This window comes from Crassostrea angulata, chromosome 6 (genome assembly GCF_025612915.1).
Source record: "Crassostrea angulata isolate pt1a10 chromosome 6, ASM2561291v2, whole genome shotgun sequence".
In the NCBI taxonomy this organism is placed as follows: domain Eukaryota; kingdom Metazoa; phylum Mollusca; class Bivalvia; order Ostreida; family Ostreidae; genus Magallana; species Magallana angulata.
Window position 1 is genome coordinate 9,455,734 of NC_069116.1, and position 27,714 is coordinate 9,483,447.

The following is a 27,714-nucleotide window of genomic DNA, read 5'->3' on the forward strand; positions in this document are numbered from 1 at the left end:
TTGCAGGTCCTGTATCTAAGCTATTACTTGTCCTATCTTCACCAAACTTGCATGGATGATGCATCTGGACCTACTTATGGACTTGAAAGACTTTGATGCTGAATCTGGGTCCTAAATTTCAGATGCTGGAGGAGGTTAAGGTTATTGGACCAGGTTAATGTTTTTGTTGCAGGTGCCCTTTGATAGCAATATCTTAGTTACTGCTGGTCCGTACTTCACCAAACTTGCATGGATGATGTGCCTTATGATACTGATGCACCAGACAGGCTTGAGTGCTGAATCTGAGCTATATGTTTCGGATGCTGGAGGAGGTTAAGGTTTTTGGAGCAGGTTAAAGTTTTTGTTGCGGGTGCCCATTGATAGCAATATCTAAGTTACTACTGGTCCTAACTTCACCAAACTTGTATGGATGATGTGTCTTATGATACTGATGCACCTGACAAGCTTGAATGCTGAATCTGAGCAATAGGTTTCGGATGCTGGAAGAGGTTAAGGTTTTTAGGGCTGGTTAAAGTTTTTGATGCAGGTGCCCTCTGATGATTACATCTTAGTTACTATTGGTCCTAACTTCACCAAACTTGTATGGATGGTGCGTCTTATGATACTGATGCACCTGACAAGCTTGAATGCTGAATCTGAGCAATAGGTTTCGGATGCTGGAGGAGGTTAAGGTTTTAAGAGCTGGTTAAATAAAGTTTTTGAAACAGGTGCCCTCTGATGATGATATCTTAGTTATTACTTGTCCTTACTTCACCAGACTTCCATGGATGGTGTGTCTTATGATACTGATGCACCTGACAGGCTTGAATGCTGAGTCTGGTTTCGGATGCTGGATGAAGTTAAGTTTTTAGGAACAGGTCACATGTTTAATAGATGATAGTACTATTTCAAACTTGCATAGTTGATTTAACTGTAATATGAATGAATCGCAGAGGTAGCTGCAGATGCAGAGCTTGATCTCCATTATCAAGGATGCTAAAAAATAAATCTTAGTTATTACAGGTCCTAACTTCACCAAACTTGAATGGATGGTGTGTCTTATGATACAGATGCACCTGACAGGCATGGATGCTGAATCTGAGCCATAGGTTGCAGATGCTGGAGGAAGTTAAGGTTTTAATTGCTAGTGCCCTCTGATGATGATATCTTAGTTATTACTGGTCCAAACTTCACCAAACTTGCATGGATGATGCGTCTTATGATACCAATGCATCTGATGGGCTTGAATGCTGAATCTGAGCCATAGGTTACGGATGCTGGATGAGGTTTAGTTTTTTGGAACAGGTCACATGTTTTATAGATGATAGCTTGCATAGTTGATTTAACTTTATTATAAATTAAATGCAGAGGTTGCTTCAGAAGCAGAGCCTGATCTCCATTATCAAGGATGCTAAAGGAATCTCCTACCTCACTCAAACCAGCTCGATAGATAGATGTGTTTGTTGATAAATGATATAACATAATTCCTATGATATAGTATTGTATGATATGAAACAATATTGTTTGATATGATACAATATGACATCATATGTTATATTATAAAAAGTTATACGTTAAGATATGATATTGTATCAATTTTTTTGATATTTTATGATATGATATTGTATCATGATATTGTTATGTATAGTATTGTATATTATGATACAATATTGTATAATATTATATTGTATGTTTAATATATTATTTTATCACATGATACAATTACATAAGATTTTGCAAAATATTATATTGTATCCTATGATACAATATTGTATATTCTATAATATGGTATCATACAATATTGTATAATATGATATTGGTTTCAGTAATATAGAATTATATCACATTAAATTGTATTATATGATATTGTAATATTATATAATATTGTATCATACGATATTATATGATATGATATTGGTTTATATGATATATTTTTATATCACATGAAATTGTATTATATGATATTGTAATATATATTATTGTGTCATATGATACAATATGTATAATATAATAATGTTTTTTATAATATTTTACTTTATCACATAATATTGTATCATTTGATAAGATACAGTGTTGGAATCAAATTATATTGTATTATATGATACAATATCATATAATGTATCAAATATGTTTCAGTGTCATTCAATACAATATCATACTATATTATACAATATAATATCATGTTTCAGTGTTATGATGTATTATGTAATATGATATTGTAATATAATACTATATTGTATTATATTTTATGATATTGTATTATGTGATCAAATACAATAAGGTATAACACAATACAATGTCATATCATACGTTACAATATCATATCTCATTATTGTTTATTACGGTATTTTATTGTATTATATGATATATATTATAAATATGACATGATGCAATATTTAATTTTATATCATTGTATTGATTAACATATGAACATATGATTATCATAAAAAAAATTTATCAGATGATATACGATATTTTGTCAAAACGGAATCCATGAATATCCAAGATCATAAAGTATGATTTTCATATAAAATGATAAAGGTGGTCTTATGAAGGTGATGTCTCATAAGGGTGATGCTCCGTCTCGGTGAGCTTAGTAATCTATGATTACCTATGTTTGTCCTTGTTTTACTGCCGTTGTTTCCTTGACAATAGTTTTATTGTTTTTAATCATGTTTTACAGCTTCCAAGTAGAAAATGGAGGTTACACTCCCAATGGCAGAAGTAGAACCCCAACCACAGCAGCACTGGTGAGTGTATCCGAGGTTTATAAGGCTTCATTACCTACCAATATATAGCATTCATTTTAACTTTTATTTTGTTGTTACTGGTATGGATCCATCTTAAGGGCTACAGAGAAGAAAGTTCTCAAGAGCTTAATACCTTTTCTGTATATATAGCCATTAAGATGGAAGATCCCTCTTTGCAATATATTGTACCCAATAAATATGGCACAAATAAGTGACTTATCAGTGTCAGAGTGTTAAACAAGAGAAGGAAAATCTCAGTGCTAGAGTTGAAGGGATGGTTGATTCATATGTGTTTCATTCAGTCCTGTTTTTATTCTACAATAGATTCAGCCCACAGAACATAAAGAGGTTTGTTCATCACAATCATAACAATGCTGACGACTCTCTTGTATCCGTACAATACGCATTGTCTGTCTAACATTGCTGCCTTGTATTCTGTAGATGTTGAAGCTTACACTTCTCTTTAATAATTGATCGTTAAAACAATGGATATTTTAGACTTGCATCTCCGTCTGCTAATGGGGAAGGGTTTAGTGACAATTTGTTTAGAATTGTGTAATCTTTATTAGCTCTTCATTCTGAATATATGTCACTAATATCAATTCTTTGCTAATATGTTCCTTTCTAAATTTAAAACTATGTACATCTTAAATATTGTGTATACTAGCTTGTACATATAGGTATGTTTGTGGAAAAATTATTTCATTGTATGCTATACAAAGAGTACATGTGGAATTATTTTTGTGATTAAACAATTGCAATATGGTTTTGAACTGGAGTTCTTCCACCGCTAGTCAGGTGCTATTTTTGCTGAGTCATTGATGTACACAGCTTTGCCAGGTACTACCATTCCATGGCAGACCAATACACTGACAACCACAATAGTTATACCCCCCGCAAACGAAGTTTGGGGGGGTATATAGGAATCACCTTGTCCGTCTGTCCGTCCGTCTGTCCGTCCGTCTGTCCGTCAGTCTGTTCAATTCGTGTCCGGTCCATATCTTTCTTATGGAGAAACATTGGAAGTTCTTACTTCACACAAATATTGCTTATGACCTAAGGGTGTGTCATGACCTTGACCCAAGGTCATTCGGGCAAGGTCAAGGTCACTGGCAGAAAAAGTTCAAAATTTGTGTCCGGTCCATATCTTTTTAATGGAGAAACATTGGTAGTTCTTACTTCACACAAATATTGCTTATGACCTAAGGGTGTGTCATGACCTTGACCCAAGGTCATTCGGGCAAGGTCAAGGTCACTGGCAGAAAAAGTTCAAAATTCGTGTCCGGTCCATATCTTTCTTATGGAGAAACATTGGAAGTACTTACTTCACACAAAGATTGCTTATGACCTAAGGGTGTGACCCAAGGTCAATTATGGAAGTTCAAGGTCATTGTTTTAAAAAAAAAACGGGCTCAGTATACTTATATTTCAAAATGTTTATATTAAATGGCTGCTTGACATGGAATTTTGTTTGATTCAAGTCATGTTTGTTAACATAAGGATACAAATGTCCTCATGCATTAACAGTTAACTTGAACTAAAATGGAATTTAAAGAATAGAAATTGGTTTGTGTACTCATATTAGCATTGACAGTTTTATTAAAAAATAGAGCAGTTGTTATGTATATATAGAAAATGGACAGTGAAATAGATTCATCCAATGTTTTCTATAATAGAAAAAATACATGAGTTATGATTTTCTTAGCGGGGGGTATCAATTGTGAGCTTGCTCACAGTACCTCTAGTTATAAATTTGAATTTATTTATATATACAATGAATTGAATTGTGTATTAAAAGATGATGTCTCTATTCTTTTGACATCTTTTCATATGTAGAACATTTTGCTAATGTGTCTAATATTTTGGCTATATTTTTTATGTGCAAGACACATTTGCAGTGAATTCTATCACTATTTTGATATTTGCTATTTTGATAAGTACAGTTTGCTTGCAGTGAACATTTTCACCATTTAAACAAACCCTGTTTCATTATAATTATCTTCTACACTTTCACCATTTTAATGCCTTCATATTTTTATCATGTACTTTTAAGAATATAAGAATTGTTATTGGTGTAGAATTCAAAAGTTACATACACATGTATTAAACCCTCCATGTATATTTTTTCCAGGCAAACCTTCGGGCCTGCAACCAAGACCTACGTAATCATGTGTCAGAATTGAAACAAGAATTAGAACTTCAGAAATCAGCTCTAATGAGAGTGGAACGAGAGAAGGTATTAATTAATAATGGAAAACCACAGTGATTTATTATTGTTACATTACATGAAGGGTGTGAATAAAGACCAAAAAGAATTTCTGAAAAGAATTAAAACTTGCATGCATAAAGAAAACTAATATTAAGTCATAAGATTTATGAACATAATAAAATCTACATCACATAGCCAAATTTTATATGATTCCTAGTTTTATTTTTGTTTTGATATATAACATCCTGAAATTTTGTTATGACACCCTGTTCTGATATATGACATCTTTGTGTTTTGATATCCAACATCCTGATGTTTTGATGTATGACCCCATGATGTTCTTAATGTAGGATGACATTGTACAGAAAGTAAAGCAGGAGATAGAGGTGGAGAAGAACAAGGAACTGGACAAGATGAAGCAGAGCTTGATAAAGGTACACCGCTCCTCACATCTCAAACATCTCAAACAGCGGTACCAATACTGAGAAAAATAATCTATAGATGGACAAGTTAGATTGTTTAAGAACATTTTTTTTAAATACAAAAGCATTGGATAATAATTTTAAAATATGTTGATGTGTGTTGTTATTGCAATATGCACATTAGAATAATTTTCTGATTTTTGCAGCAAATGCCAGCACTGGAGTACAATGGCTACAATGTGCACAAACCCAACAATCAAATGTAAGGAGATGGTGGCACGTACTGCACACACTGTTACACACATTCACTCAAAACACACGGGTAGAGGGCTCAGCATTCAATCATCAGAATATCAAAAAAATGTCAAAATTAGGTTAATTATTTGCGCAAAAACTATGACATGGATCAAAAATCTCCCAAATGCTGACGGCATTTAATATGCAAATAACCTTCACACTATTGGTGTATTCTGAATGCTGTCCTTTCTATCTATCACTCTATGTAGTGTGTGAGCACAGGTGTTGCAAGGCAGACAACACTGCTTATGTCGAATTTTAAGAAAACTTAAATTAATTTTACTAGGAACAGGAGCAAAAACTGCAACAACAAGAGCAAAGTTATAATGAGAAATATAAAAAATGCTTAGTGGTAATAAAACAGAGAGAGGAGGACTTACAGACTGTACAAAATCAGTATGATAAGTGGAGAGAGACCACCGACTCCATGATGAGTCGCATGGAACACACAATTCTTAACTCAAGGTAGTGTAAGGAAGGGTGGAGGATGTCTGAATGTTGGGAATGAAAGCTAGAAAACACAAATATACATACTCCATACATTGTTGTGGTTAAATTACTGTTATATGAATTGTATGAAACCTATTTTTGATCATCCACATGGAGTGAACATTCTTTTTTCCCTTGAAGGCAATACAACAACAAACTGGGATCTTCTCCCCACTATGAGTACAGCCCTCGGGGTGAGGTCCAGAACCACGAGATATCAAGGCTCGAGAGAGAAATCAGGAGACTTGCTGAGGTATGAGCAAATTCCCACTAGGAAGTGCATCTTCATGAGATACATGTTTCATGCCTAAGCAAAAACTTTACAATTTAATACAATGCATGAAAAATATGGTAGGAAACATTTTAAAAATAAATGACCATTAGGTGATACAGAAATATGGTGTGTAAGGAGAGAACCATTACATTTATTTCTTTGCAGAACCAGAAACAAATGATTCAACAAAATGCTTCCACAGTCGAAGGTGAAATCAAGAATGAAAAAATGATCAACCAACTGAAAGCCAAAGTTGCCCTGCTGCAGGATGAAAATAGTGCTCTCAAAAGCAGCAAGTTCAACTCCTACTCTGTCCCAGACCTGTCTAATCCATCACTCTATCGTACAGTAAGTACATAGGCACAAGGGTCATAGCAATGGTCCCCCTTATCTTCAAATAGGAATTAGTTCAAAGTGTATCATCATACAAATGCATTTTACTCCTGGTTATAAAGATGCTAAAAGCATATCATGATATTATTTTTGTTAGTTGATTTTAAATTTCTTTGACTGCTTTAAAGTATGAACTTCACATGGAATTTGATGCACATCTGGTATGAAGGGTGATGACTCTTTCCAGTCAATAAGTACATGACGTTTGTGGTTCTATCAGTACTTGATTTGTTTCTCTTTTGGTTTTTGTTCTATATTGCTCTGTTGCTCTATTAATTGTTGCTCTATTGAATTATGCTCCATTGGTTGTTGCTCAGTTGATGTTGCTCTGTTCTATTGATTGTTGTTCTATTGGTGTTGCTTTGTTGCTCTATTGGTTGTTGCTCTTTTAGTTGTTGCTCTAAAGGTAATTGCTCTATTGCTTTAATGATTGTTTCTCTGTTGCAGCCCCTGTCCCTGCCCCAGCCCTCACACCGGGAGAAGCTGGCTCATTTCCTAGAGCAGCGGTCCAAGGAGGGACTAATGGACAGTGAGACAGTGGCCCAGCACCAGCGGATGAACCGGAACATGATGTCACAGAAGATGATGGAGATGACACGCCTCCAGAACTCACTGACTGACCAGGCAAAGGTATGTACTGCTGTACTCAACATGCATACTATATCGCTACCTCTTAAAATATTTACACAGGCTTCAGTCCTCATTCTTTAGTTTCTGCACTTTTATTGTTTATTTTGTACATGTAATGTTATGTATTACATGTATGTTTTGTTGATGAAAATTTCTTTGAAATTTCCTTGAAAAAAATTGCAGTAATCTGAAGACTGTGTATATTAATTTTCAATAAGCTAGAAAATATTGCATGTACATGTAGTTTATGTATTAAATTGTCTTACTGTTACTTCTAAAATATTTCCTTCAGTACTAATTACAATATTTTGATTCTATTCAAATTTCTGATCTTTCTGATTTTTATTTTAATCTGCATGAAAGCTTAGTCAATGTATTTTCAATCGGATGTTTTCTCTAGCTAATAGATATTAAACTTGCTAGTTTAATTTTTTTCTGTTAATTCTAAAAGAGGACACCAAAGAACAATTGGTAGATACTTTTTGTGTTGTCTTTGATTCAAAATATCATTAATCAAATCCCTGTACATGCATATTGAATGAAGAAATGAAAAATAACACAATTTTTTGTTTTTACTAAAAACCTAAATGTTTTGGGGGAACTGGCCTATTGACATTTTATTAATATTTTCATCTAGGGAAAGGAGTGTGCCATTTTATTGATTTTTCATCCTTGGCTAGGGAAAGCATCCTTCAGCTTAGCGTAGTTCTGTAGTTAGAGATTGGCTAATGCTGTTTGTTACAGTTTGTTGACAGGTGGTGGTGTGATGGTGGTGCTAGCATGAACATAAATACCTGGATCAACTGCTGGGATCTGGCACATGCTTTCATTTACAAACATGCTAACATTAGCTTCTTGTTCTCACGTCTCTAATTGTTTATACTTTCATTTATCCAAGCTGATTTTCTGAACACTATTTACTTTATATAATTATAATTTTTCACTCTTTATTAAAAAAAAAACCTTTCCAATATCAAATATTCATCACATTGGGTTTAACTTGTACAAAACTACTAGTAGTTCTCATAACTTTAACAAATACCATTTATAAAAAACCAATTCTTAAAGGATTTTAAAAAACTATAATGAAAAATTTCGTCCATCAAAAGAGCCACAGCTGATGTTAGAATGTGACTTATATGTGTGTGACTTTGATTTTTTTCAGGATTTGATACACCTTAGCAAATCGTATCAGCAGCTGACTAAACGGCCAGCCTCTCCGATGAAGGACCTCAATACCACGCACTAAACACAGGAAACGCCCTGTAGATCTTATTGTTCTCTCACCTGTATGTGTCTGTTTCAGGATCTGATTTACCTGGGGAGGTCATACGGTAACTTGGACAGGTATTATCACCCCCGTGAGGCTTGGTACTCTGTCCACGACAATAACCACTACTGATAGTACTCATGTTCTACTGATAGTACTCATCTTACATTACTTGTATTGACATCTGTGTAGTCACCGATTCTCAATGGGACACGTGCTTCATGTGTAATCATGGAATCAGCATTATAGTGTTGTATGTATTGCCATGGTCAAATACTGTGACGTTGCAAGAATAAACATTACATGTACAATGTATGCCCTGGTAAGATCCACATCAACAATTTTGCAAGAATAATGAAGAATTTTTAAATCATTTGTTTTCCCTTCTCATTACAACATATATCTGAACACCTATATTTATTATGCTAGATATTTTTGCAATAACCTCATATCAAGTGACTTCCATGTACAATGTTCATATTAATTAATATGTAAAAGCTCTCTAATGTCTATGGATTATAATTTTTTTTATGTTAAATACTAGATTGATTACATGTAAATATTGTAGCTACTTTCTTATCTTTTGATTGTTAAAAGTAGGTATTTTTATTAATTCATAATTTATAAATATTTTTTAATCAAAATGTTTTCATATACTTTAAAATTAGTATGAGTTGGCAAGATTTTTTTTTTTCATTTAGTATTGCTTCTTCCGTCCATTTAGAGTTCTACAAATGTATTCCTGTATTTAAATGAAAATATATTTATTGATTTCTTTTAAAAGCGTATATTCATATAGTTTCTGTGCCAAACTTTTTTTTCATCTTTGGTAGTCATATTTATAAAGTATAAATTATTAGATACTAGAGTTGAGCTGGAGGCAGATCTGAGATTGAACGTTGCTGTATATTATTCGCTTTACGTGTACCGGTAGTTGCTTTTCGTGGCGAGTCTTTGAAAATTTTTTTTTAATTTTACAAACCCGACAGAGATGTCTAATTCTCTGATGATCCATCAGCTGTCTGTGATATTTTGTTCCGTCCATAAAAGGAAAACATAGTGCTGTGTCGTAGAATAGGAGTGGTGAATAAAAGCGAATGCATGTGTTGTGAGTAATTGAGGGTATGAGTGTTGACATAGAATAGGATATTGCAATTTTTAGATGTAATTAGCTAGTGGGTTTTTTTTTATATTTATGCATTATTTGCAAAATGTATTTATGATATTATTAATACATGTATATATTACAAATAAATATGATATATGTTCAACTTAAGTTGTGTTAATTTCTTTATGCTCAATCATATGATAAATAGGGTACATGTAACTATAATTAACTTGTCTGTTTATTATGCATGTTTGAAAGGGAATTGCTCATATACAAGGTGACCTACCTACCAACTTCATGAATTTAGCAGAGTTTTTCCCCTTGGAATAACTATATGTTCAAGCAGACCTTGTTATAGTTTTGTACACATCTACTGCTACATGTATGCATGTCAGGGATGTGTTCAGATTAATGGAAAATGAAATATAAACTTAATATATATTGGAAGTTTTACACAGTACATACATACACAAAGTAATTCAAACTGAAATATCGTAGTAAGGTTTGCTATAAAGATTTATTTTACCCAGAACCCCAAAATGCAACTTTTTGCACCATGCCAAAATTCTTTGTATAAAGGTTTAAAGCTATACCAGGTGTTCTTAATGTTCAAGAAATAGAGAGAGACTTCAAATATTATAAGATTTTTTTATTCATCATTTAATAAAATTGCATCTTGTAGTAAATAAATAAATAAATCCTGTTCTACAATGATTTAATTTAATAAAAGAGTGATGTTCCGAGGTTCTCTTTAAAAATCATCTGACATTCGTCTATACTATATTGCTAGAGATGACATGAGTATTGTAATAATTACAAATGATGAATAGATTATTTCCTCTTAAATGCAGTGTATTGCAATTGGAGGGGGCAATGTCTTTCTACATTTATCACAGAAATGCTCCTAAACTCTATCAAAATAGATTTCTCTAAAAAGAAAAAAAAGACTGAAATTAGGTATTAGCCTGAATAACGAAATGAGAAATCTATTATCACAGCTGCTATCAACAGGGCATGTTGTGTTAAAGCTTGAGTCTATCTGTCCGAGCGGACAGGCTGCTCACTGGATCTCGATCCGAACACTAGATACATGGACCGTGTTGAAGGGACTGGCAGTGCGGACCTACTCAGTTCAATCAGTTCAGTTCCTTGAGAATCCGGACAATTTTAGGGTTCACTTGAACTCCTGTTAACTTCCATTCCAGAGCACTGAAGTCTGCACATTCTATTTTTTCCTTTTGATAATCGGGTTGATCCACTTGTTCTTGGGAACTGATCATAAATAGAAAAGGAAAATTGGTTATGTTCATGGTACACAACACAAATTTTTTAGGTAGAGATCAAAGTTGAGTTTAAAAAATCATAAGAATTATCTTCATTTCAATTTGAAAATTTTTGTCAAGCGTCAAATTTTTTTCTGAAATAAACAAATTTAAATTGTCTCTAAAACTCCACACAGTGTTAAAACAGCTAGGTTAAGGAATTGATCAACAGAAGCATAGGTGCAGGGATAAAACAGCCCACTTACTTTTACAATTACGGGTAAGTAAACAAAGATTAAAACAAAATGGAAGTCAGTCCATGTATTTAATATAGGACTTTTCCTTGACAACCGTTAGAAAGGCATTCATCAGCTGGACAGACAACAAAATGTCTGTACCTAGCTTACTGTCAACACTAGGTTGTATCAAAAATGCACAGCATCAAAGCGAACACTTCATGTAACAATTTTTTAATGTCCACAAATTGAAGGTGTTACTAATAAGAAAGGGTTTACGGTGACACACTTATTTCTGGCATGCTACAACACCAGGACTTACTACCTCTCATCCTGAGGTTGTGTTTACTTACTCGCTGCAAGAAAGAGTTTCTTATATGTCAATACAGACTCTTCAAATTGTTTATCATGCAATAAACATTCTAAATGCAATATTTCAGTTGCTTCAGACAAGAATTAAGCTTTTAAAAATCAAAGTACTGGTAGGGTAACAAAATAATAAAGATCATGATATTTTGGTAAAAAAAAACACTCTAAATTAAGAGATACAAGTATGTATTCAAAATGCTTACATAGTCATATTATGCATAATGCAAGGATAAAAATACTAAAAATTTATGGCAATTAAATGTTTATAATGCATAAAACATTTATGATTTCATGCAAACTAAGAATTGTTCAGAAAACAGTTTACATTGATGCCCAATTTCATTCAAAATTATGCACAAAATCTTATGCAAATGCTGAAAATTAAATGATACCTATTGCCCAAAATGACAGATTTTTCTTTTTTCCTCAAAATAAAGCATTATAAAAATAACACTTCTATATGAAATTACATAGAGATGAAATGGGAAGTTCTCATTTTGATTTTGCTACTTACACATGTGTTGAACACATCAATCTTTCAGCGAGAGCAGCCATTGCAGAGAATCCATCCACATCCACGCGCGTGGAATCCGAGATATCTAGCAGCTCCACTATTCTCTTGTAGTCATCAGATGTAAGCGTATTCACCAAAACCATTGTCAAGGCTTTTTCCAGGTCCTATAAAATTGTAGATATTACTTAAGATACTCAAAAGAGTTAATTTTTTCTGTGAATTATGTATGGATTATAACTACTTTCTCTTTTTCATTTTATTCCTTTATTTATTCCGCAAATAATTGGCATGCATATCAGGCCTTTAGTGCATTAAACATAGGTGATCAAGCTCATGTTTAGTCTCACATATTAGGAGTTTTCCACTATATATAATATTATCCTTTTGTAAGAGAGAGATTGAGATCAAACTTGAGCCCATCCATGTTTTATTACACCTTGCAGAGCCAGATACTAGTATCATTGATGTATGAATGCATTTATATAAATTCTATCCCATTGGCTCCTGTAAAGGTAAATGTAAATGATAAATGGTATCTACATGTACATGTAAGGGGGAGAACTCTCTGATAGAAATGAGCCTACCTTGAATGGTATTTGGCCAGTTTTATCTTTGTGTTTTACAAAGATGTCCTGATAAAGCTTTTTCCGTCGCCTCTTGATGATGCAAAAATTTTTCACATAATCTAATGGCGTCATTTCTACAAAAAATGGATTAATTTTTCTATGAAATTATTCCCAATAAAATCAACTACATGATTAAAGCAGATGTTAATATTGCTGTTACATGTGGGTTCAATTTCTAATAGTAATATTAGATTAGATATTTTATCATAGTTGCTATAACATAATATGCAATCAAAATTATATCAATTTAATTTGCCTCCATTACCATTTACATTTATGAATAATATAAAGGTGATTAGCATAATATCAAAAAATTATTGGCAAATCTGTTACTGTAGAATCAAAATCTGCCCAATACCCTAATACATGAACTTATGGTGCCCTTTTATTTGAAAATTGATTACCTCTCATTTATTAATTTAAATCTGCAATAAACCGATATTTAATTTGATCTACTGTCATATACATGTATATCAATCATGAAAATGAAGCCTCAAAATTGTGTTCCCTATGGACCTGAAAATTCATGAAAATTGACACCCATATAAATCTAAATGATTCAAAAGTATTTCTGAAATAGAATTCTTTAAGGAGACTTACGCTCCAGACGTGCCATGTCGATAGGTAGGGTGAATCTGCTGGACTGCTGGGACAAAGCTAGCCGCCCTGTAACCCACGTAGCCTTCTGGACATTTTTCTGAAGAACAAATTTTGCAAAATAAATTACAATGAATGCATGGGTTTCAATACTTTTATTAAACATTAAAGAATGTAAGCTAAAATTATCTGAAAAATTATTTATTGGAACATGTATTAGTTGCTCCATCAAATTGGAAAAAAACATTAGGCATTTTCACGTACAAATACATTGTATATTCTAACCAATAGGTAATTGTTCACAAGAGTTGCCTACCCTTGGAGAATCTTCTCCCATCATCTCCATAATGTTAAAGTCAAAATTCTTCAGTCTTTGCTTTAGCTGGTCATCTAAATCATCCTATACAGAGTAAAGAAAAAATCATAAATTAAACTGATCCCAATTGGACAAGTACCAGAAGATTTCATATTTGTAACTCATACTGTATACGACTGTACTAGGTACATGTATCTCTAATCTACTTACACATACTGGTAGAGAGAGAGAGAGAGAGAGAGAGAGAGAGAGAGAGAGAGAGAGAGAGGGAGAGAGAGAGAGATATATATATATATATATATATATATCTTATATTGATATTCTACCATTATATCATGAGAGCATATATATCTTATATTGATATTCTACCATTATATCATGAGAGCATTGTAGACATATTTAACAAGCTTCGCATGCAATGAGTATGCAACAATTTTTTTTATAAAGCTCACATATTTTAGGTATAATTTAACTTGTATATGTGTTTTCATGACTTTTTGTTATAATTATATATTAAAGCACAAACAGGACATGTAACTCTAAAGCTAATTCAGTTAATTTTTAACATAAATGATTCAACTCTACTAGCAATGAGGTTGAAGTTAAACCCTGCTAGCAACGATGTTAAAGTTTCCATCTAAAAAGCCCACTTTTGAATACCATTAACACTGCAGACCTATTATGTTAAGAGGATGATCCAACATGCAACAATAATCACAGATGACAATTAATTGTTAAATCCGTCGAACAAAACACCACTATTGTTCATGACATATGACACAGATCTGACACTGCAATGGTGTATGAATGGTGACTGTCCAGTGCTCACATATTGCTTACCAAATCCACCTCTTCCTCTTTAGGAAACTCTAGAGGAGTTCTTAACACAAGGGGCTGACAACAGGAAACAGTACTTATATGAACACAAACAGAAAAATCTACTTTCTATCATACATAATTTACAAACATTTCCATGCAATCAACTAACTGAAGACATAATATAATCAAGGGATGAATGTTAAGAATTGCTAACTTGTGAACTATTTATGTCTCTCGTAGAGAAAAGGTGGTAAAAATTATATTTCATACAAAATAGTAGCCAATAAAGTTGCCCTAAATGTGTAACTCGGACCCATTAAGTAATAAATTCTGATCAACGCTTTCCTATCTAAAAAAAATTCTAAATTTCTGACAAGTATATTGTACTCTCAAACTTGAACTGCCTATTTTACAATGATACAAACATGCAGGTACCAGTATAAATATGTATCTTGTATCCTTGTTTATCATATATCTACTAAAAGATACCTAAGTTTTGAAATGGTAATACACTGTATACAGATTATGAATTGTTGCTATTTGGCTCCAGTACCTCGGGGTCTTTGGGAGGGGGAGTTTCATGCTTTGGTTGGGACACCAGGTGGCGCTCTGCTTTCCGTTTCTCTTTCTTGTCTTTCTTCTTGTCCTCAAAGGTCGGCAGGCTGGGGACCTCTAAATCAACCTTAATGTCTTTGTTTTTCCTGAAATAGAGAGACATTTTCCTTTGAACCAAATTTGAGTAACTATATTAATCCATGAATGTTTACTGAATAACAAGTTTATTAATATATTTCAATTTAAAATTCAAGCAATACATTATTTTAATTGTTAATATCCTATCTATGAATTTCATTTATGATTCAATTGCACCTGGAAAAAAAAAGAAAGGAAGAATTTTACATAAGCCTAGCAATTGAGATAATGCATTTGCACTATGGTAAAATCACAGCTACGGACATGCACAAAATTTTCATAATGCCTTATATCTCAACAGTTTATTGATTAAAGTAAATTCTAAGTCTCCTTTATATCCACAAGGCCCACTGGTTTTGTCAATAAGAAATTCCACCACACTTTTGTACTTCACAAGGCCTCCCCAGGTGTTATTACAAGGAGCAAACCTTCTCCTTTCTCCCTAGCTATTCTGAAATATTTACTATTTCATATCAAATTTTACGCCTTTAAATCAGAGTAAATGATGCACTTAGGTTGGCAAACATTTCAAACTGGCAAATAATGTCGCAATGAATGTTGGCCCAATCTTTCAGAATGTTTTAAAATCCTATAAAACGGAATGAACTTCAGGAACATTTCAAAGACTATAAGGTACACAGACCTAACATCTTATAAAACCCATAACACACACACCAAAGACTTTTGGCAATCTCTTGTCAATATCAGGTTTTTTAAATGTTCAAAGAACAAATGAAAATTTTAGACAATTCTGGTTGTGTTATGTAAAATTTTAAAAGGAAAGTATGTCACCATGAATCTATAAAATAAACAGGAATGAGCCTTTAAAACAAACATCTCATCTTTTTTTTCTTTTTTTTGGAATATATAACAGTTTAGTTGCAGGCAGTCTGTTTCACCTGTAGACATACGAATAAAAAGAAAACTTCAATATTTAAATTTAAATTTAAAATTTAATATTGTCTTTCCTCTAGATGTACACCTTTTATTATTTATTTTCAACTTTATCTGTGTCTATGTCTATGATTTGCAGTTGTTGGTTCTTTAATTAATTACATTCTAAGACTGCAATATATATGGAAACAAAAACCTGAACAATATGTTCTTACAAACTTAATCTGCCAATCTTACCTCTAACATTTGACTTGCCATATCAACCTGCCTTCAAAATAATATGATGGAAAATAATTCAGCGAAAAGATTATAGAGTTGTTTCCATGATGTTTATCAAACTAGCAGATAAGTTGGACATATTTTCCTTCAACTCTATGTACATAGGACAAATCTATCCAATTGATTGACAAGGGGAAATTGATTAAGCCGATTTACAGCCGAGCTAAATCGATGTCCTAGGATTATGGACCATCAATAGAATCCCTGATTAATGACCACTTCTAGGTTCCTGCTCTACCTCAGACAAAACCAACATTTTACTCATACACAAGTAATTAATTTTTACTTTAGCACGTACAGATTTGGCATCACTCTTTGCAAAATCTAGTTCATTGTATGAACTATGTTCCTACTCCTCAAATGGGTAACTTAAAATTTGTTCACTCCAGTTGTTTAGTTGAAATGAATTATTTCTATATACCTAAATGTCTTCTTGATACATCAGATACTAAAGTTATACACTTTTCTGCACACACAAAAATTAACAGATATTTGAATTGCAAAAACTTGCAACTTTTCTACCACTATTCAGAAAACTCTGTACATCATAAAAACAATTATATATTTAAAATTAAGTTGATTAGTCAAAAAAATCAGTCTATATATATATATTACAATATCGACATATATATCGACATATAGATATATAAAATCTTATTTTAATATTGAAATCATTTCAGACTTTGAGGTATCTATATACTTCAAGATTTAAGGATTTAAGTTTCAAAAATGGAGAAAAAAATTTAAGCATTTTTAAAAATAAATTGTTTGCAGATACCGATTATGAATACCTTGTTGATGATAGCTAGAGTTGATTAAGAAACTCCTTTCTCTATATGTCACATAAATCCACTTTATGAAATAACTAAAACATCCACGAAAAAAGTTCAACCTCCAATAAAAGTTTTTACCTCCAATAAAATATATCCAGAACAAGACAAAATTGACAACTGTCAAATTAAGTTAAATTCTCTCCATTTTATCACTGCCAATATGTACACAAGTGGAGGAGTTTTAAAAGCCTCAGACTGAATTCTTTTTATTAAATTTCATTTTCAATGCCCATGTTCTAACTCAGGTGATATATTTGGTGTCTTGATAATTAAAAGTCTACTGTATTCTTGCCTAGAAACCTGTTCGTGTTTCACCAATAAACAACCCGACGCGTTAAGCTTTTCTTATCTTGTCCCTTTACTTTCTTTTGTGTTAATCTCCATTGACATGAAGAAGATTTTTTTGTCATTGCGCTCTAAGATTGTGCTGTGCTGTTCTATCTTGTCTACACACCACGACACCATGGTGCATTGGTCCCTCCGAAAAACAAAAGGGACAAAGATCGGCCTATTTTCTGCATTTTCATGCCTGACATCAAAAGAATCAAACAGAATTGGCTGTACAAATATTAAAATGGTTTGAAGTAAAAAGAACTCTCAAACAATTTCTTTCACAAGTAAATTTTCTTTGCTGTAAAGTTTTCTGGCTTTTAAATTCATCATTCAATGTTTGAATTACTATAGTATTAAAAGGACAATCAAACTTGAGATCGATATAGTATAGGCTCAAAAGAAAAAAAAATTTCAAAAAAACTTATAGGTAGTAAATCTTGAATCATACATCACAAAACCAGGGCATTGCGTAAAAAGATTTTCAGATCTGAAATTGTCAAAACTTTCTGCTGCTCTCACAGATTATATTCAAAGTAGTGATGCTGTGAAAAGGGAGGTAACTTTCTTTCATCCCCGATCAATTTTTAATTCTCTCAGGATCAGGCCAAACCAATTAGCACATCATACCTATACCATTTCAATATTGGCATGAATCTTTTGAATTTGGTACATGTATATATTGTGATAGAAGAAGGGCAAAAAAAAGGAAGAGGCAACATTTCATGACAATGAGGATATTTAACAGAAAATATTGACTGTGCGAAGTATGGTTCACTATAGTTCTTGTTTTGTACGTCTCATTACTGAATTTGATAATTACAGCAAATATAACAAACCTGGATTGAATAAATATATAACCATTCAACACTTTGACATTTGTAGTGTTTAATTTTCTTTATAATATAATTAATATTGCATGCTATGTATCTGGTAACATTGGAAATTTTTATAAAAACTAATAAATAAAATATATGTACTTGACAAAAAAAAATTGATTTACAGATATCAATAAAGAATAGTGACTAAGTTATACATGTACTTAAAATTCTTAATGGATATCAATGGCTGTGTAATATTTGACTTTGTTTTTTTAAAATAATAAATTCTAAAATAGGCTAGGGATTCAAATAATTTACCATGCATAAGATGTCTTTATATATTCACAGGTATGCATGCAAGTATCAATATATCTACATCATGCTGATCAAGCAAAAAACCAACATCTTCCTCATAAACATAATCTATGAATAATACTTGATAGGTCTGTGAACTGAATTCATGTTCGTTTTGGATTGGTATTCGCTGTATATATATCTTTTCCAATGAGAAATCTCAAAATTGATATGTTTATGATTTGAACATTCTAAACAACAGCGAATATTCAAAACTTTAAAATAAAAAGTACATATAATGATAAGTTTTATAGCTAAAAAAAATGAAAAATATTCCTTTGAGCAAGATGCAATTAATACCATGAGAGAGAGAGAGAGAGAAAGAGAGAGAGAGAGAGAGAGAGATGAATTTGTTATACCATGCAGGAATTAAGGTTATATAGTGATTCTAAGAAAATATCAGATATGAACTGGACTGAAATCTGACTGACATCTGACTGACATGCTTGTGATTGAATTACCATTGCTGTACAAGAGTAACGCTGGGAAAAGAAATGTCAAACTTCACAAAATATTCCAACTACATCATGTAGTTCCTTTATAGTTACTATTTTTCATAAATTGCAAACAAATGATTTGAGTCCATGCATGCCCAATAGTTATAGTATCATTTTTTTTAAGTACTTAGGAAAATATTTATTTCCATTTTGATAAAATCATCCTCAAATACTCCTAGATTGGACAAAAAATTTCCAAACAATCTAGAAGTTTTTGCAGTCATTCATAAACATTGAAGCTTAAAGTTGACTTGCAAATAAATAGAAATACAAACACATGTATACAATTAAAGCATACAATTTTCAGGTAATTGTAAATTCCACTTACGTGTCCTCAATGGGTTGAGGAGGTGGAGGGGGTGTGGCCGGTTTGGGGGGCTCCACTTTCTCCTCCATTTCTTCCTTTGGTTTCCGTGTGCGATGTATTGGCTTCTTCTCTTTTTTGACAAGGGCCCTTCTTCGCCTTTCCTCTTCTTCCTCAGCTTCTCGGAGAGACTTCAGGAGAGCTGCGTCTTTATTGGGGTCTTCTTTCGGAGTCAGGGGTTCTGGGGAGGGTGGGGGTTGGACAGGAGATTGACGACCATCTCTATCACTCGGCACACTAATAGGTTCGGTTTTCTGTACAAATAAACAATTTTGTTATTTATGGTTGGGAAAGTCAAAAGAAAAACCCAACATCTAATGACATGGCATATTTATATCAAAATATGAAAAAACTGAACATTGAAAATATATGTCCAAAAATATGATATTAACGCAATAGAATATATTTCAAAATAGTATTCACATAATGTACATATTAATCGCATCAAGACAAAACTGAATGATAATTCAAAACAATTACCCACTTGGTACAAATTGATGTACACAGATTTCACAATTATTCCATAATAAAACAGACAACAGTATGTCTGATCAGCCTCTTGAACAATTATTCCGATTTTACCATTAATTATCTAGCAATCAAATCCTACCGGGCTTGAACATCAGTAATTTGTGTAGAAATGATTATTGAGTCAGGCAGCTAGCCCGTGCTCTTAGTAACTGCAGCCTCATACAGGTGAAAAATCAATTTCAGTTTGCTGCCTTCACAAAGAGTATGGATTTGCCTCTATTTACTAGTCAGGCTTTCAAAAAATTCAAACAGGCTCTAATTTGTTCATTGTAGAAATCACAATGCACTTGGACATATAAAGATACACTTTCTCTTTGGTGTCGCCAGAAATACATGCAATGTTTGATTTATTCATTATTAACTATATATTTCTACCGATGTGAAGGTTTGCTATAGCTGTGCAGTGTGGGAAACCAGTTTTATGTATCTACTATCTGTACAGTGCCCTTAGCAGGTACTCCGTAATGCAATGAATTATTCATCAATATACGGTACTTATCTGAATTTCTCTGAGAGCTATTGCAAAACCTTATGTTGCCAGAAATTGACAATGTATTTGTACCTTCTATCAACAGTCGATATTTTATCATTTGTAAAAGCAAGTATGTATTAACCGCGTAATATTCCCCAGATATATCACTATTTGATATCTTTATTTTTCACTAATCATATTTCACTTCCATATTTGATTCTTTGGTCTATTAAACATATCCTCCAGTTTTGAAAGCAAAACTTACAGATATAAACATGATCTGTTAATATTATTCAGAAGAAAGGAAAGCATAAAAGTGTGACAGCTAGGTTACATTTCTGCATGCATTATGGATAGATGTGATTTATCCGAACTTGGCAATAGCTAATGTATGCTCAATTGATATTAAATTACTGATGGAGATTGGCCCAGTAAAGCACCTGTTTAACATACATGTCATTCATGCAATAGTATCAGGTAGATTTCAGTCAATTACAAATTGTCTGGACCATAAATGGCAAGGGAAAAATTTTAATGAAGCTTGACATTGGGTGCTTGACCAGAATTTGGCAATGTCAGTAAGTGCTTTATTTCATGCAATTCTAATTCATACTTGCATGATTATACTGTTGTATATCATACTTGTTTACATATATCACAACTTCAGATTTTTATTCTATTGTAAACTTTTTAAAATATACATGTTTGCCTACCTTTTTATCATCCTTGCTGTCCGTTTTTGTGCTGGGTTTGCCTGTTCAAAAAGAAAACTTTCATGAGAAAAGGAACTAAATGAGTTCTTTGTCTGTTTCAAATAAACACACATTTTATTGATCGAATTGGAACATGTCAAATTAGTATAATCAATTGCCAATATCAAAAAGTACTTTAAAATATCATTGCAATTAATAAATTTGAGCATAAAAATACATCAGTGTTTATAATACATGTATAATAAACAATATGATTCTATAGCCACTATAAGAAAGCAGAATAAGCATACTTTAACCTGTTTTTTTTTTTACTTTCATCACAGTGTATTCAACAATTTATAATAAATGTTTAAATGTTATTATAAGTAATTAGAATATACAAAAATTCCAAAGCAAAAAGTTATTATGAAATAATTAAACATACAAGACAAACAATACTGTGGAATCATTAGATTTCGTGGTGGTTCAATTTTTGTGGAATTTGTTGGTACAGTTCATCCACAAATTAGCATCCTCCACGAATTAATAAATTAAGGTTATAGTCATATTTCTTTTTGTAGGTTTAAGATAAAAGGCGAATTAAATTACGTCCCCTTGAATCTGTAAAATTTTTGCAATCAACAAAAATTGTCCCCCACAAATTTTAATGATTCTGTAGTACTTAATAACTAAATGAGTTAGTTGAACCTATTAGTATCTTTTAATAACTGATCATTCTGAAAAGAATTTTGTTAACCCTGGTAATTCCCAAGTTACTTCTAATATCGCAATAGCTAGAGCTCCAAGCTATATTATAGCTCATACAAAAGTAAGCAAAAAGTCCAGTATTTTACATACCGATGACCTTATGCAAGTTTCAGTTTTACTTATTTCATTGAATCAAATTTTAACAAATAATTTACACAGAACAATTTTATATAAAGGTAATTAAATTTGGGAGAGAGAACAGGAGGATGGATACAGTGAATATTTAATAAGACTTATATAGTAATACATGTATTAATAGCAGTTGGACATGATCCCCCATGATGTGTAACAAAGGAAACTTTTATTATACTTATGATAATTTTTCCAACCAATATCCTCATTATCTAAGGCTTTATTGTTGGCAAAACAAATACATATATGGTCACCAGCAGGCAATTTCCAATGAATATTAGTTACCGGTAAGGTGACGTGATTATTGTACATGTAATAATATGTAAAACATGACTACAACGGAAATAATTTTTGCCACAGATGAAAACGTTTTACCAATATATAACTGCATTAATAATATGAATATAAAAGAAGATTATTTGTTGTCTCTATGTATTTTATTTTCATGAATATATTATATCATTTGAATCTGGCTTAAATTATTTAACCAGATTTTAAACTCCCCTTTCCCAAAAAATTAAGAGGCTTGAATTTTGTTCAGGTGTATAAGTATTAAAGTTTACACCAAACAGAAACCATACATGTTAGATTATTAAGGCTGCATGCATTTCAAGGGAGGCAACTCTCACTCAGAAATCGAAAGGTGTACCAGTGATAATGACTCGGATATCTACAGAGGTGAGCTGTGGCTGTGCTGAGCTGCTAGAGATATCTGACTTACTGTCCGGGATATCTATTACTGACGGAGTAATGATATCTGGCTTTGTTTCTACCATTGGCTCAGATTCCTCCTCTGAAAATTGTTGTCACATGCACAATGAGCTATAAATGTTTCTATAGTGCTACAGGTAAAACAAGATTTGTACTAGGAAAAAACATGACAGATGGTTTAATCATCAAGCAGATATGAAATAATATCTAGATACTAAGTATACATGGATGAATCAAAGAGGAGTAATTATTAAATGACAATTATGTATGCTCCATGCATTTAAAAGCAAGATAACTTTCTATACTCTGTCCCAAGATATTTTGGATTCACGTTTGGCTTAATTGTTTGATATTTATAAATACCTCAGGATCCAAACGATGTTCATTCAAAAGTATGAAAAATTTCCAAGATTTCTCAGTCAAAACGCCCCTGTTAGCTTATCAGGTTTCAATACAATGCTAAAAAATGTGATGTCTACGGAGATTTTGCATTGCAGCAAGCCCGGATGATAACGTTGAAATATTGCGCGATGTATTCCGAGTGTATTCCGAATGGAGAAAAGATGTAAACATTCCCCATTATAAATCTCCGTAAGGAATCTGTTTTCGTTCCTGTGAATTTTTCCGAGTGAAAGATGATAATGTGTCAATGAAATTATCTTGGAAAATATCCCTTTCAACTATTTCAATTGCACTTCTTTCACAGGTAAGTGTATTTTTATTAAAAATCGTCCAAACGTGAATCCAAAATATCTTGGGACAGAGTATAGTAGTCAGCATGATCACTAAGACTGTTCTATATAGTACATTACATTCCATCACTAAGACTGTTCTATATAGTACATTACATTCCATCACTAAGACTGTTCTATATAGTACATTACATTCCATCACTAAGACTGTTCTATATAGTACATTACATTCCATTTATCTACTTCAACAGCCCTGTGTCTCTATACATCTATTCTGATTCCTTGAGATACACTATACACAGGTGTTTACAATACCTGTACACAGGTTACAGTTTACCTTTTGGTGGGTCAGGCTGATTGTCCGTCCCGTCCACAGTAGAGGTGGGGGACCCTGGCCGTCCCTCCGTACCACCACGCCCCTCCTTACTGCACATAGAGGACAAAACATCTCATCAGTATCAATACCATATATAAATACCATAATACATATTAACTTCAACAGTATCTGATTCATTTAAAGTTTAACAGCTTAATTGCTAATTAAAAGATCAAGAATTACAAGCTAGATATTTCAGGTTTTAAGGAAAACATAGTGGTACTGTAGTTTCTGCAATAAATTTGTGAAAACCCTCTTCCAAACATAGCAGCTTCATATATAAACCCAAAGCAGAGAGAATAGAATGCAATTGTTTTTAGGTAATGAAAGACCAAGGTTAAAATAATTGCAGTAACTTTTAAGTAGTATCATAAAATTCTTTTATTCAGATATTATGCTTTTTAGAAATGTAAACATCCTTGAACTCTTCAATTTCTTGTCAGAACACATGAAAAATCAACATTACAATGTGTGCATGTAGAAGTATTGACACATCTAAAAACAAAACCAGAAAAAAAGAACTTAATACAGTATCTGAGAATGTTCTCAGTATAGACAATTTAGCAGAGGAGACAAAAGTAATAGTTTCTGTTTAATGTGATTTTCATTTTGTAAGTTTGTGACTATTTAAAATTAATGTAAACAGATAGTTAGGTGTGCTTCATTGTATAAAACATAATTTAAAAAAATACACACACTGATTGGGTGAACATGATTTTACAGCAAAATGTTAAAAGGAATTATTGATTGGATGTTTTGTTGAAGTTAGAGAGACACTGATTGGGTGATTTATCACTCTGCACAAGATGTGCTTAAATGAAACATCAAGACTTACTCAGGCTCCACCACAACTGGAGTTTCTGGGGGTTCACTGTTTGACACACAAAGTATTGAAATGTTATCGCTATCTGATCAAGCTCCATAATTGAGTCATTTCATAAATTATTACAAATAACTTGACATAACAGACTACTGGACATATTTCACTGATTGCAGATCATAATACTAACAGATCATGCAACAAAGCTTTATTGGTTTATGAATAACACTTGGAATGTCATTTAATAATTAAAGAATAATACATGTTTGGTTGTTATTGCTATTTTGATTGGTTACATCTAACTTTCATTCAAGAGATGTCTGTTTAATATATCTACATTAATAATATAAATATATAACAACTCAATCTGTCATTACAGTAAACAAAAGCAGAGAGAAATCATCAGTAAAACTGGAACAAAACTCCACAAAGCAGGTAAAATGCTGTATTATTATGCTGGACCATCAATTGCCCAATAAGCAGCAACTTTACACATTTTTTAGTGCTCACCCCAACATCCAAAGAGTGGAGAGATTTGATTGGTTAACTCCCTGCCTTTGAAAACTAAAATTTATTAATAAAAAATGAATGCTGAAAAATGTTTCCATGAACTTTATTTTATTACTATATATATATGTTGATGAATATTTTCTAGCTGGCCTGCTTCAGGGAAATCAAGATAGATATTCTATTCTCAGAATTAAAAAAAAAGGCTGCATGGTTAGTTGTGTAAAATGAAATGAAAATGTTATCCATTATCGATTCATAGGTCAATTATCTTAAAATGTATGCATAGAGGATAGCCAAACTGATTTGACAAAAATGTGAAAAGTGCTCATAAGGCTTGGCTAAAAAGGTGCAAAATATAATATGTAACTCCATTAAAACCATATACATGTATATATATATATATATATATAAGTGGTCCCTTCTGACCCAAAAGCCACCCAATCAAGACACGAAATCACCTGTACAGGTTATGCTTATATGTGGGTCTAAACTTGACCGACCTGTCCAGACCCAGCCAAAGGTCAAGGGCATGTCTGGCCTTGATTCCTGACCTGATGAAAATATAGGTAAAGGTATTACGTGATGACCTATTTCATTTCATGTCCCTTACAAAAATCCCTGGCTGCTGTTTGATCATATTTAAATCAGGTGCTCTATCTACCAAATCGTGAGAATTTTTTTCAGTTAAATAGATAATAGAGAGAGGCATCTGATCAATTGTGAAAGTAAGGTAACACTTGATAAAGCAAAGTCCTAAACTTAGACTTGACTTTATATTCTTATTTAAAACCTTTTTTTACCTGAACTGATCGGTTTACAACTCAGCTCAACCAGAAAAGTGCACAAATCTAATTAATAATATATCTTGCTAGTCTTAGTAATAGTATAATAACGGTGATAAGAACAAATTAAAGTCACATTAAGTCATAACTTAATATATATTGCACTAATTACCAAAATGTCATATTAGAGATACATGCTTTCTATTTGTCTCCATCCGCACAAAAATAAAAAATGACCAACATCACTTGATGATCATTCCACATGTATGTAATTCAAATAAAGTTACAAAATAACTAGATTATATATTGGAGTGGAAAACACACAACTTGGGTGAAAACAGTTTTTAAACAGTTACAAAAGATACATCTGAATGTATATAGACTAGAGAGAAGTTGAGGGTGCTGCAAGGCTGATAGTTAGAATGGTCTTGGTAACACTGATTATACATGTAAAATTAGGAGTTAAAAGGTTAATGGATAAAAAAACAAATCAAGTGGTATAATAGGGGTATGAGGGTGTATGTTTCACTCAAACCATCACTTACGGAGCAGTGTCGTTCACATTTTGATCAACTAAATCTTCTTGAGCCAGACTGTTGCAAAATAAGCATAAAACTTAAATGTCATTTATGGTAAGGATTATTTTTTACTTAAATATCACTTGTTTCAATGATACACGTTAATTCAGGTTTTTTTGGAATGCTTCAAACATGAGCCACTAAACTGGCATTTTTTGTTAATATTCCTTTTTATTTCGAAGCAGTAAGTAGAAATTATCAGAATTTGACCCTTCACCATTGAGTTATTGCAACCTAAATAGCACAACACATACTTACATTTCCTTCATCATCAAGTAATTTAATGAATTACAAACTCTCAACACATTCCATGTATATTCCAATTAAAATGCTTAGGTATAGAGAGATAGGGTCTAATGATTGGAAGCAAGAGGGAAAGCTTTCTGTGGTCACTCACAAGACGTCAAATTTATACACAATCAACAGATGACAACAGATTCAACAAAACTAACAAGGTCTATTCATGGTCCTAAGTTAACAAAGGAACAATTTTCCTCTTGGCTGATTTCAATTGTTACATAATGTCTCTTAAATTACAAGATTCTTTAACCTTGTGGTATTCCAATTCATGCCATCAAAAGCATCATTCTCCTTACACTTATCAAATTTGGAAAATAATTTATACAAAACTTACACTCTAAAGTTCAGTTTTTAATCAATATCATTTTATTTTTATCATTAATTTTTCATTTAAAGTTGAGAACAAAACAACTGGTTTTTCTCACTCTAAAATAATGTTTTATAAAACTTACACAGAAAAATTAATTTTTCATGAACATAATTTTCAGCTTTTGTTTGAGAGTCTGAATAACATGAGTTGTTGGCAAAGTTTACAATAATTTTTTTCTAAATAATCAGAAGATTTTTTGTTTAGTCTTAAAAAAGTCCCATTATCTCCATACATGTATACACTTTTTTAATCTGTGAATAATTAATTCCATTACTTCAATTTTCATAAGTAAAACTTTCAGGACTACAGATTTTGCAAATTCATATTCTTAATCAAAATCAAATGATTAAAGTCC

The 27,714-nt window shown here is 32.3% G+C and overlaps 2 protein-coding genes across 52 annotated transcripts in view; one reads left to right on the forward strand and one right to left on the reverse strand.

Moving 5' to 3' along the window:
- LOC128187700 (trichohyalin-like) overlaps window positions 1–9,989 on the forward strand; it is a 72,186-nt gene extending 62,197 nt beyond the window's left edge. For 11 of the 15 annotated variants that reach the window (XM_052858143.1, XM_052858141.1, XM_052858134.1 and 8 more), the window contains 9 exons: window positions 2,663–2,729; window positions 3,054–3,077; window positions 4,861–4,965; window positions 5,289–5,372; window positions 5,944–6,122; window positions 6,288–6,399; window positions 6,586–6,768; window positions 7,261–7,443; window positions 8,750–9,989. In XM_052858143.1, coding sequence (XP_052714103.1) covers window positions 2,663–2,729; window positions 3,054–3,077; window positions 4,861–4,965; window positions 5,289–5,372; window positions 5,944–6,122; window positions 6,288–6,399; window positions 6,586–6,768; window positions 7,261–7,443; window positions 8,750–8,845 — 1,033 coding nt within the window. In that variant the 3' untranslated portion in view covers window positions 8,846–9,989. Of the gene's footprint in view, window positions 1–2,662; window positions 2,730–3,053; window positions 3,078–4,860; window positions 4,966–5,288; window positions 5,373–5,566; window positions 5,623–5,943; window positions 6,123–6,287; window positions 6,400–6,585; window positions 6,769–7,260; window positions 7,444–7,894; window positions 7,915–8,608 lie in introns of all 15 variants that reach the window. The other 4 variants (XM_052858145.1, XM_052858147.1, XM_052858136.1 and 1 more) reach the window with 4 other exon arrangements.
- Window positions 9,990–10,455: 466 nt separating this feature from the next.
- LOC128187705 (protein piccolo-like) overlaps window positions 10,456–27,714 on the reverse strand; it is a 34,723-nt gene continuing 17,464 nt past the window's right edge. For 4 of the 37 annotated variants that reach the window (XM_052858154.1, XM_052858158.1, XM_052858153.1 and 1 more), the window contains 15 exons: window positions 25,830–25,880; window positions 25,330–25,383; window positions 24,835–24,870; window positions 23,961–24,049; window positions 22,870–23,013; window positions 21,342–21,382; window positions 19,590–19,879; window positions 19,226–19,246; window positions 15,114–15,261; window positions 14,582–14,635; window positions 13,742–13,825; window positions 13,429–13,525; window positions 12,787–12,902; window positions 12,203–12,366; window positions 10,456–11,093 (listed from right to left, as the gene is read on the reverse strand). In XM_052858154.1, coding sequence (XP_052714114.1) covers window positions 10,958–11,093; window positions 12,203–12,366; window positions 12,787–12,902; window positions 13,429–13,525; window positions 13,742–13,825; window positions 14,582–14,635; window positions 15,114–15,261; window positions 19,226–19,246; window positions 19,590–19,879; window positions 21,342–21,382; window positions 22,870–23,013; window positions 23,961–24,049; window positions 24,835–24,870; window positions 25,330–25,383; window positions 25,830–25,880 — 1,525 coding nt within the window. In that variant the 3' untranslated portion in view covers window positions 10,456–10,957. The other 33 variants (XM_052858155.1, XM_052858159.1, XM_052858156.1 and 30 more) reach the window with 22 other exon arrangements.